Below are 12,127 nucleotides of genomic sequence, written 5' to 3'. Positions count from 1 at the left end.
TGAGGGGGCACCTGCTACATGCCAGGGCTCGTAGTAGCCTCCAGTGATCGGGAATCAACGGAACAAATGGCTTGCATTCACAGAACTTACTTCACTGAGGGAGACGGATAACAAAATGCTGTATTCCTATCTCTGAGCGTCCTATGTCCATGCTGGCTTGCTGAGCTTCTCGAGCAAAAAGAACGTCTTGTCCTTCTCCATGTCCCCAGGGCCTGGGACTGCACCTGGCACAAAGGGTGTCAGTACACACTAACAGCTCGAGCTGAGCGGACACAGCAAAGCCACAAAGCTGTCTCTGTGAGCACACAAGCCTATGTCCCCAGGGACACCCTTCCCTTTCACATGCACCTTTTCCAGACTCTAGATGTCCAAGTCATTTTTCTCCATATTTCTGCAAGATCCTCCTGGTGCACCCGGCTTTGACACACAACAGGGTCTGATGCTGGAGAATTTCCAGGCCAGCCATCCCTGTTCCACATAACTGACCTGCTGAGAGACGAAAGGACCAGGCCCACACAGCAGAAAAGTGGCAGTGCTAACTCTGCTTCCAGTGCTCATTCTGCCCCCCCACAGGCTTGCCAGCACATCTCACCATAGCAGGGAAGGGAGCTGCCACCAGAGGGTACTCAGCCAAGTGGCACAAGGGATAGGAGCTTCGAGAAAATAATGAATGTGCCTCCCAGTAAGATACCCTTCCTACCCCCTCCCATGGGCCACTGTGGCCTGTCTTGTCCTGACAAGGTGAGCGAGTAAAAGGACAAGTCAGCTGTGTTTGTGGAGGTGCCCACAGGAAGACAGCTTTAGGCAGCCCTTTTGATCAGGGATCCCTGTGCAGAAACAAGATCCCCTGACATCTGCTCCCTGCAGCTACTGACCAATCGAATGACACGGGCAGGAGGGCACAGGGCAAAGGGGAGAGGCTTACTTACAGCAGGTGTTTTGTAAAAAGCCTTCTTTCCCACATAAGTTTATGGTTATTTCTCTGCTAAGCAGCATTTCCACCTCCTCTCTCCTTAGAGGACAAAGTGCAAGCTGCCCGGATGATCAAAGAGGAGGCCAGAGGAGGAAAACAGAGGTGCTGATCCCCAGAGCAGAGAGCTTCCAACTGCTTCAAGCTCCCAACAAGGTAAGGCCTGGGACATCAGGTAGGGGAGAGGAAAGAGGGAGAAATGAGGAGGATGCAGCCATCCCCACCCCCAACTCAACCCCCTACATACCTGGACTTTGCTTCTTGCAAACTAGATTTCCTAAAAGCATCTTCAATGATAATATGACTGTCCCAAAACTGTCTGGGGCAGTGGTGAAAGGCTCAGAGTCCAGGGGCCTGATCAGACCCCAGGTCTGCCTGACAGCTGTGGTTGGGATCCTGATTCCTCCTCCAATACCCACCCCAGAAGGTGGTTGTAAGGAGCAATGAAAGCAAGTAAAGTCCTTAACACCCGATCTGGCATCTACCCCAGGGGCTACTATTATAATCGCCGACTAGGCACTTCCCCTGGAGGATGATGCTCCTCAGAAGGGACCATCCTGCCCTCTGGCTCTGTTCCTCGACCCCATGATGGAGGCTGCCTCTGTACCCACGTCTTCTCTGGCATGGCACTAACACACTGCTGGGTTGGTTGGTTTTCTTGTCTATCTTTCCATTCAGGCACGAGCATCTTGAGGGTCGGGATGTGACTTTCATGCTAGGGCTTTCTTCATTCATCACTTAACTAAGTCTCTCCCATGCCAGGGACCCACTGAATGGTGAGTAGATGAGGGAAGTCTTGGGATGATCTTCAGAAACACCTATATCCACGGTCCAATCAGCAAGCATATGTACCCATCACCTGTGGTGAGCCTTCTGCGGAAGGCTTTGGGGTCAAACAGCACTGCAAATGTGAAGACACTTGGCACCCAGGCAGTGTGGTAGCCCTGGCAGTTGACCTACTAGGCCACATGCTGGATTTTATGTAAAACAGAGCTGATCAACACTCCACCACCACTCCTCCCTCTCCTTCCTATCCCCCACACCCCACTCTAAGTCCAGAGAAACCTAGCAATTGTTTCAGACTTGGATGCTCTAAAGGTAACGTTTCGAAAGCCCAGCCTCAGGAGGGGCCGTCCACACAATTCATCAGCCAGGGCTTTGGAAAGGAAACAAAGCAATCCACTACCATCACTGCAGGTTTGTTTGTGACTGTGGTTTCTTTACTTACTGGAGGCAGTGTCCCTCCCACGGCCCCTGGGCTCTGGTCCCAATGCCCTGGAGGAGACAGGCCAGTAGAGACAGGAGCGAGAGTCATCATTCAAAGAGCTCAGTACACCTGAGCGGAAAGTGCCCACTGCATTGTCTCCCAACAAACAGGAACAGACTGCTGTCCTGCTGAAACATTAGTCACACGCCCCACCCAAGGCCCATCACCAGTCCCCATCTTCACATATCTCCCCATAAGTCAGGCCCTTCCTTGGCTCTGTACCATGTACACGCAGTTTCCCATCTGTCACACCCAGGCTCCTCAGTCGTCCCAAACCCAGCAAGCTCCTAGTTCTCCATTAAGACGTAACTCCAACATCCTCTTCTCTCTGAAACCTCTCCTGACTCCTTGGTGGCTGGTGCCTTCCAGCCCCAGTTCTCTGCTCACATCTCTTACTGCACTTGACACATGTGTCCCTCACACATCACAGACTAGAACCGTGCTGATAAGGACTGCGTCCTCTTCGTGTTCGTGTCTCTGGCACCCAGCACCAGTCACTTAGCCCACACGTATTCCAAACCCACCCTGACACTTCAAGATCCCAACCAGGTTAGTCTAAACCAAATGCTCCTTACTGCACCAGATTTTCACCTAGAGGCAAACAGTGAAAGTAGATTTTCCCGGGAACACAACCCGGAGAACCTAACCAGGGTAAGGTATCTTTCTTTAGAACCAGACACCAAGCAGGAACCAGCTTCCTTAAGAATCTGCCTGCTGGTCAGTTAAGAGGTGCTACTCAAGATCGCAGCCAAGGTGTGACGTCAGAGACCTGAAGACCTGGCTCTGGGCTAGTTTATCTACTGTACCAGACCTTAAAAGCCTCAGTGAAAATGCAAGCGATGCCCCAAAGATCTTGGGTCTGACTTTTACTGCAGTCATTAGTCACCCAGGGGAATCTGTTTCTCAGATCAGCCAGCCAGTCACCCAAGAGAGGGAATAACTCCAGGAGTCAGTAAGAGTGTGGTATCTGAAGGGGGAAGGCAGTGCTACAGGGAACCTGAGGGGTCTCTCATATATTGCTGGGCAGGGAGGTTCTCACTCTGCTCCATCCTCAAAAGCAACCTCATTGGGATCCCTGGGTGGTGCAGCGGTTTGGCGCCTGCCTTTGGCCCAGGGCGCGATCCCGGAGACCCGGGATCAAGTCCCACATCGGGCTCCCAGTGCATGGAGCCTGCTTCTCCCTCTGCCTGTGTCTCTGCCTCTCTCTCTCTCTCTGTGTGTGTGACTATCATAAATAAATAAAAATTTTTAAAAAAAGCAACCTCATTAGAGTATTTCTGTGACCCCTAACAAAACACCAGGCCTTGTGCATATACCTAACCTCATCCCACTTAAGTCTGGGGGACAACCCGCCAAAACAAGCAACTCAGGGACCATAGTTGTGTGGGTTAGGTGTGGATGAAGCCAGAATACACAAATGTGCAGGTATTTGTGCAAGGCCATCTGGCCTACAGAGCAAGTGGCCAAGGGAATAGGAAGGAAGGGGCTCAGCTTTCCAAGGCAGTGCTGCATTCAGGGAAGTAAAAGATTCCAAGTTGGGTGAAGTGATCACCTGTAAACCTAGTCTCCAGTAGCACACATAACTCAAATAGGAGGTCAGTGACCAGTTCCAAACCTGGTTCTCCGAAATCCCACATGGGTCATTACATTCTCTTAGCAAGTTTTACCTGTAATATATAAACAGCCTTTGTAACGCTTGGAGAGAACGCTTGGACTCTGCATCTGATCAAGGTGAGGTGGGAGACCCAGCTGGTGGCATTCACTCACCCACCACACATTCACTGACTGGTTTCACTGATTTTCACTGATGGATTTCACCAAGCTAGGCGCACACTGCAAGGGCCACGAGCTTGGAAAGGACCAAGCTGGAATCAGTCAGCTGATTGATCCCCAAGTCGGCACCTCTCTCCCCCAGGCAGGGGTACTGACTCCACTTAAGGCTCCATTTAGCATCAGGTTCACTGGTGCTGACCCAGCCCTGTGACAGAGGACTGACCCCAATGCACCGTCCCTCTGAGGCTGGGCTCTGGGCAAGGAGGAGAAGAAAAGAACAGGAGCCGTGAAAATCATGCACAGTCTCAGATCACAGGTGTGGTAGAAGTGAGAAATGCGATGGACTTCGGCTTTTAATGATGCACACAACAAACTTTGGCTCATGTTCACTGAGACGTACTACATGTGGGGGATCAAGCTAAGCCCTCTACCTGCGTGCGTACGTGCGTGTGTGCGCGCACACCACAGTCCAGATGTTTGTGTGAATCCTGGCCCTACCCCCCACTAGCTGCGTGACTTCGGGCAAACTGCTTAGCCTCTCTCTGCCTCGTTTCTTTGTCGGGAAAACAGGGCAATATCAGTTCAAACTTTAAAGGGTCATTATGAGGATTAAATGAGGTTAAAACATAAAATGCTAAACTTGAACCATGTCCTGCACGGAGTGGCAGTCGGGATTATCCCATTAGTTAGTCACACCAGCCTGCCGAGGGGACGGACTATTTCTTCCTATCTTACCAATGAGGCTTTGAGAGACCGAGTCCACTTGCTCAAGGTCCCAGAGTTAATAAGTGGCAGAGCTGGGATCTGAACGCAGGCGGCCTGGCTCCAAAGCCTGCGAGCTTCACCACCACCGTGAGTACGGCAGTGTGCGAGGTTCTGCGTACACAGAGACCAGCGTGGGGATGAGCAAGGGATCCCTATCCAGTAACCACTAGAGGGAAGATAGATGGAAGACAAGAGGCAGAGGAGGGCCAGAGCTGGGGCAGCAGAGAGCAACAGAATTGCTGCGGGAACTGAAGAATGCTACACTCCACTTAAGCTCTGGGCTCAAAGAACCAAAGAACGATGAGGAATTTGCCAAGGAGGAGGAAGTACACTGCAAAAAGTCGGGACCTAGAATGCCGAAACAGTAAGTTGGGTGGTGTGGCGGCCACCTCAAGAGGTGAAATAAGGGGGAGGCCAGGAAGGTAAGTCGAGGCCTAACCATGAACAGCCACGTGAGCCACGGCTGGAGGTGAGATGTTCCTCCGCATGACAGGGATTCTCACACCTTAACGTGTACAGGATCCGCCTCTGGTGCTTGTAAGACATGTGCAGGTTCCCTTCCCTTCGGTAAGCACTGGGGGGCCAACTGAGGGTATTAAGACAATGTCGTAGGTAGCCTGACCTGCTGTGGTTTTAACAACAGAATTCTGGCACTGGAATGAGAGGAGATCTAGGGACAGAGGCTGGTATAATCGTCCACACTGGAGCAGATAAGAGGATGAGAGCTGGGAATAACAGCACTCTTCATGAACTGATACATTACACCAGGGTTTCTCCACCTCGGCCCTACTGACATTTTGTGCTGGGTAACTGGTCGCCGTGGGGGGCTGCCCTGTGCATTATAGGCTCTTCAGCAGCAGCCCTGGCCTCTGCCCGCCTGATGAATAGCATCCTCCCCCACTTACATGTTGACAGCCAAAAATGTTTCCAGACATTGCCAGATATTACTTGGGAAGCAAAAATGGAAACCCCAGTTGAGAACCGCTTTGCATCCTCCCATCCCTACTTTACAGAGGAGGAACTCCAGTGGAAGAAAGGTCAGGAAGGCCTCAGCCAGATTCAGACCCTGGTGGTCGGGCTCCAGGGCCTGGGCTCTTAGGCACCGAGCTTAACTGCCTTTCCCCGAAAGAGACTCAAGCCAGCTTTCTGGGGAGATGAGAAGCCCGGATGATGAGAAGAGGATGAAAGAGTGAGGTTCAAAGGTGAAACCTCAGTGCTGAACTGAACTGAAAAGATAGTGGGTAGTAAATAAATTTGAAAAGAATTAAGATGCATTTGCTCGAAACAGAAAAAGCCTGATTCTCCATGGTATGAACTGGCGAGAGATGATGGGTTTTGCTCACTCTGGGTTACGGAACCCCCTACAGGGCTGGACATGGGATGTGTCCAGCTGGTACCTGGATCCTGCGGGGGGGGGGGGGGGGCCTTCCCAGCTATGTGGCCCTGGACACATTACTTAACGTCTCTGTATCTCATTTTGCCCGTTTGTAAAATGGGGGTGGGAGTCCCTACTCAGAGGCTTGACTTGAGAAGTTAGGCAGTTAATAAGCACAAAATGGCAAGCCAGACCGCCGAGAGCCATCCTCATTACCTCGCCGCCGCGCTCGCTCCCGCGGGTCCGGCCCCCCCCCCCCCGCCCCCATCCGAGCGGCCAGGAGACTCGGCTCCCTCCGCACCAGCAGAGCGTCCCCCTGAGGCTTTAGGGGGCGCCAGCGGCCTTTCCACTCCCCAGTGCGCTCCGAGGTCGGGGTCCTGTGCCTCCAAAAGGAGCGAGCTCCCGAGTTTAAGGCGCGCCACCGCGCGTTCGGGCAGGTGGGCGCGGGGCAGGCCCAGGGTCCGAGCGGAGCCGGACAGAAGCGCCGAGATTCGGGGACGACCCGCTCTCCCGAGCCGGGCTGCCGAGGCAGAGGGCTCAGAGTTCGGGGGTCGAGAAAAAAGAAGCTGGGAGCGGGGGAAGCAACAGGAAAATAGGAGGAAGGGGAGGCAAAAAAGAAAGCGCCGGGAAGCAGAGCTCCCTGGGGGCCCAGCCCGCAACACCTGGGCGGGGGGTCGGGAACAAAGCAGCGGCTTCAGGTCAGACGCGCTCCGGGTGCTTCCGAAGAGGGGGCGCTCGGGGGAGGCCCGGGACGGCGGGGGATGCCCCGCGCCCCTGCGCCCCGGGGCGCGCTCTCGGGCGCCTCTTACCTTCGCCGGGGCCGCCGGGGCCGCGGCGCGCACTTCCGGGGGCTGCGCTCGGGGCGCGCGGGGCCGAGCTGGGGGACCCGAGCGACCTCCGAGGGGAGGAGGCGGCGAGGAGGCGGCGAGGAGGCGCCCGGGGCTCGGGCCGGCTCGGACGCCTCGGAGGGGATCCCGGCGGGGGGCCGCCAGGGCGGGCGCGGGGCGCGGGGCGCGGGGCGCGGGGCGCTGGGCGCTGGGTGCTGGGTGCTGGCCTCAGCGCTCGCGGGCGGCCGCTCGGAGCCCCGCAGACGCCGGAGGAGCCCGAGTCAGCGGGAGGAAAAGGTTGTCTCATTTCCTTCGGTCTCCCCGCGCCTCCCCCCGCTCGGCTCCGGACCTGCCCTCCCTCTCCCCCGCCCCCTTCCCCAAGCCCGCTGCCCCCGTGGGCGCTGGAGAGACGCGGATCCTGAAGGGCTGCGGCTTGCGGCGCCTCCGCCTCCTCCACGCCGAGTCGGCTCGCGCTCCCCAAGTCCCCTGCCGGCCGGCCGGCCCTCTGCAGCGCCCCGGAAGGCTCCCACCAGCCGTCTCCACCCTGTCCCGGAGCTCTAGCTGGGGACGAGTCCGGGTTTGAAAGCAGACCTCCAAGCTCCCGCCGCATCCATCCTCTCATTCCCGTCCCATCGCCGGCTTTGAGCCCCTGTTAAGGCACCCAACCCGGACAGGACAGAAGCACTATGTTAAATGTGATTGGCGCTTTTTTCCCCCCAGTGGGGGTGTTTAAACCCTGATGCATAACCTCGAAGGAATGTCCATTTTGATCAGAAGGAGAGCAGCTGAGGTCTTTGTTTGGCCTTGCTCTTTCAGAGTTGAGGTTTTGTTTGTTAAATTCAGCAACTATTTATTGAGAGCCCGATAGGCGTTGAGCCGGGCCCTGGAAATGCAGAAATGAACCCGAAGGGCATGTTGTTCCTAGACAGTCGTGGTGGTGAGGAGTGCAAGCAGAGAGGTGGTCCAGGGATGCTACAGTCTCTTACTTTAAGAGAGGTCAGGGATTGGAAGAGCATTCTGTGGAGTGAAAACAGCATGGGCAGAGGCAAGAAGGAATGAGAAAGCCCCCCCATCAGGAGGCCGGCTAGCCGAGATCATGGCCAGAGCTGGGAATGGTGGTGGGGAAACAGGAAAAGAGCCAATCCATCAAGAAAGGATGGGAGCCCCAGGGAACAGTGGGGTGGAATTGATAGGCCCTGGTAACCAAGAGCTGCTGTAGATGAGGAGAGAGGGTGAAAGAAAGAAGTAACTTCCAGACCTCAGGCTGGAGTAACTGGGGACCCACCAGTGGAGGAACAGAATCCAGGGTGCCTTCTGGCGCCAATACCCAAATGTGTTCCCGAGATTGGTTGTATTAACATCAACTGGGAGCTTATTAGAACTAGGGACTTTCCAGTCCCACTTGACCTCCTGAATCAGAATGTGCATTTCAACAAGATCGCCAGAGATTCAAATATGCAATAGAATTGTGGAAGCACTGCTCTCTAGACCAGACTGTATACTGGAATGATCGTATATATTAGACTGCGAGGCCCCTAATGTATACTAGAAATACCTGAGGAGCATTAAAAATCAATATGAGGCTCCTGCTGCACCCCCACTAATGCTTATTTAATTGGTTTGCGGGTGGGGCTCCAACATTAGTATTTTTGATACGCTTTCCAGATGATCTAACACAGTCAGAGTGGAGAACCACTGTTCTAGACTTATTTGAGAGCTACTGCACTTAACCTTGAAATGCACTTCTTCAGAAAGGAAAAGAACACCCACGTGTAAATGAAAATATAAAGACTAGTTATCTCGCTCTCACAAGAAGGCGGTTGGTCCGCTGGAAAGGGCCCTTGTTTCCTAAACATATCAGGAGAGTAGATTCTAGCCTCAGATGGCCCTGAAATTACTCTCTGAACTTAGGCATGTACCCCCCTCTCAGGCACCTCTCAGGTGTCACTCTCCTTATCTGTGAAAGACACACCCGACTAACTCCAGATCCCACCCCCCAGCTTGCAAGGAGCCATGATCAGAGCTTCTCCTAACTCTCCAGCTTTATCAGCAGGCAGATGGAAGGCAGTGTTGACAAGTGGATTTTCCTGGTGGAATAGTATGTGTGTCGGTCCCATGCGCAGCCATCCATGCATGATCACGAGGGACCAGAGGATTGTGTGCTGAGCACAGGGCCACTCACATAACTGGTGCTCAATAAATGTGTGCCAAATATACAAATAAATAATTAAATACACTGATGCCAATAAATGGCATTGGCTTACTATAGTCTGGCCCTAATCCTGGGCCTATTCATTTCTCCTCCTAAACTGGAGGAAGGACATTTGGCAATGCTCTGACCCATGAACCTAGCTTTGGGTTTAAAACTGCTGTTAAGATCCACTAACATTTGTTGAATACTTAGTGCCCACAGGCATTGGGCTAAATACCCTGCTTAGGATCAGCTCATTTCATTATAATGAAGAAGATACTGTTGAGCCCCTGCATCCCGCTGGTTTTAGGAATCACAGATACAGAGGGATATAGGGGGATGAAAGCTGCGTCTAAGGCAGCCCTTGCCTCTGTTGTGCAGCTCAACATAGGAGGCTCAGGAGCTCTTGGGAGTCTTCTAGGGGTCATTCTTCAGAACGTACATCCTTGCATAGAGACCACCTTTGAAAGGAATGGCTTTCGAGTGACTGCTCCAGGGTCCTACGGAAACAGATGCTCCCAGAAGCCACCTCAGGTAGCCTGTGGGCTATGGCCGAGCCCTGGGAAAGGCCTTCTCAAGACTGCTGGCTTCAGGGTGGTGCACAGACATCTGTATGTGTGTGCATTTGACATACACTAGCCTCTCAGCTGCCAGACCCTGTACCCAGCCTTTTCACCTGTATTTCTTTTCATCTTCACGCATCTTGACAGATGAAATGCTCTCCTTATTGTCTTGTTTTATAACTGAGAACACCGAGGCATCATGAAGTGAACACCTCTTTGTCCCAGCAGCTCCAGCTTCGTAGGGAGGACACCTTATTACCACTGCCCCTGCTGTGCACGTCCCCCACCAACACTGCCCCTTCCAGGGAAAAAGGAGTCCTTGTTTCAAGCCCCATTCATTCGTACGGCTACACATCATCAAAACTGCCTCATTTTCCCCACCGTAAAATAGTTGTCTGTCACTGCCTTTTTACTAAGGTGCTGTATGTGGCTGGACACCCCAGAGCCTGAGAGGAGATGAGGGGATATAACCTGTAAACTAAGAGAAATCGAAAGTAATTGGGGCTCTTTATCCCAGGATGAAAGGATCCAGTACTTCACTGATAGCACAACTATCATAAAAGAGGAGATCTGTTTTCCATCTCTAAGAGGGCATAATGCAAGAATAGCACTACATGGGGGCACCTGGGAGGCTCAGCTGGTTGAGTGTCTGATTTGCCTTAGGTCATGATCTCCAGGTTCTAGGATCGAGCCCTGCATTGGGCTCCCTGCTCAGCGGGGTATCTGCTTCACTCTCTCTCTCTCTCTCTCTCTCTCTCTCTCCCTGTGCCCCTCCCCACTGCTCATTTTCTCTCTTTCTCTCTCAAATAAATAAATAAAATCTTTTAAAAAAAAAAAGAGTAGCATTATACAGCGTTTCAGACTCTAGGTCAGAAGTCAAGAAGGGGCATCAAGCTCCCATGCCAGATGAGGGCAGGTGTTCGTGGCTGCCTTGCAGAGCTTGCTGCTCCTGGTCCCATAGGGTCCATAGGATTGGCCTGAAGAGTGGAGGTAAATGAGAACACAAGCCTGGATTGAGATCCATAGGCCTAGCTGGGCAGGGGCAGAGGGAGTCCGTGTGCATAGGTACAGTGTGCAGCTCTAGTTACAGCCAGGGGTGAGGAATTAGAAAAAGATAAAGGAAAAAAGAAAAGAAAAGAAAAAGATAAAGGTTCATCCCAGGAAACCAGGATCTGTGGTAACCACGGCATGGTCCAGGCCCAGGGCTGTGAGCTGGGCTCCAATGTGAACAGCCTTGCTGAGGGGGCTGCCAGCAGGCCTGGTCCTCCCTGCAGAGTACGCAGGGCTCCACCTCCCCACACACTGATGTCGTGGGCTACAGCACATCCAACTCAGGAGAAGGTCTCTTCAGTTAGCACAAAGGAGATGTGGTCATGTTAACCATCAGTGAGGGGAGGCTGTGGCATTCTTTCAGGAACATCACGATGCCAGGACTGGATAGGAGGATGCCTATGTCTACGTCATCGCTGAGCCTCATCAATTAGCTTGAGTTTGACCAGGCCCCCCAGACACATTCCTGCTACTTGCACTTCCAAAGCTCGCATCCGTGTTTCTATGACAACAATATGACCATTTTACACAAAGTTCATTGTGGCCAATTTTTACTACTGGTTTTGCCTCAAACAAAAATATGACCTCAGATTTTGATTGTCCCCATTTTATTGATAAGGAAACTAAGGTACAACACCCAAAGGCAGACACCAAAATAAAGCCAAGCTACCAGCTGAACTAAGGTGATACTCTCAAGCCCCTATGTTTCTACCCCAAAATGAGCTGCAATGAGGTATGTCCAGATATGCCCTCACCCTAAACCATCTGGCCCCTGTGTAGCCCATTTATCTATCAATGTAGTTCGGTTAACTGTCATTTCCTGGAGACCACCTACCCTTCATGGGAAATTGTCCAGACACCATAGACAACCTACACTTGACACTCAATCCTCACTTGAGGAGTGTTTTAAAATAATAAGCTGCGCTTTAGACCAGACCAATTGAATCAGAATCTTTGGGGGTGGGTGGGACTTTTTTTTCCCTTTTAACTTCTACAGGTAATTAAAGCATGCAATCAGTTTTAAGAACCACTTCTGTAGGAAATGAGACAAAATCTAGGTCCTAACAGGAGGAGTTTACAAAACAGTAAGAACCTCAGTCTAGTAGTGGATAGTTTCCAAAAGTCATCAGGAAAAGGAAAATATTGAAATCACTCCCTTGTCCGAAGCACATTAAGACAATGCCAAATTGACAAAAACCCCTAGATTTATCTCAGCCTTGAGTGAGTGAGGTCATCCCCACATGGTCAAGGGTAGGAAATCTGGTTCTGTCCCAAGAAAGTACAAATGATTGAAACCAGAATCCTTGCCCCTTCTCCTATGGCACTGCTATTTACAAGAAGCCTTC

The 12,127-nt window shown here is 52.4% G+C and overlaps 1 protein-coding gene across 1 annotated transcript in view; it reads right to left on the bottom strand.

Annotated features, from left to right (window-relative positions):
- The window catches only part of EVA1A (eva-1 homolog A, regulator of programmed cell death), a 48,575-nt gene extending 40,976 nt beyond the window's left edge, over positions 1-7,599 (bottom strand). Inside the window, exon 1 of the mRNA XM_049095352.1 lies at positions 6,960-7,599. Coding sequence (XP_048951309.1) covers positions 6,960-7,599 — 640 coding nt within the window. The remainder of the gene's footprint in view (positions 1-6,959) is intronic.
- Between the last annotated feature and the right edge of the window lie 4,528 nt (positions 7,600-12,127).

Source organism: Canis lupus, chromosome 17, assembly GCF_003254725.2.
Source record: "Canis lupus dingo isolate Sandy chromosome 17, ASM325472v2, whole genome shotgun sequence".
NCBI classification, from domain to species: domain Eukaryota; kingdom Metazoa; phylum Chordata; class Mammalia; order Carnivora; family Canidae; genus Canis; species Canis lupus.
The sequence above is the reverse complement of the archived record's forward strand: the minus strand, read 5'-3'. Positions and strand labels throughout refer to the sequence as shown.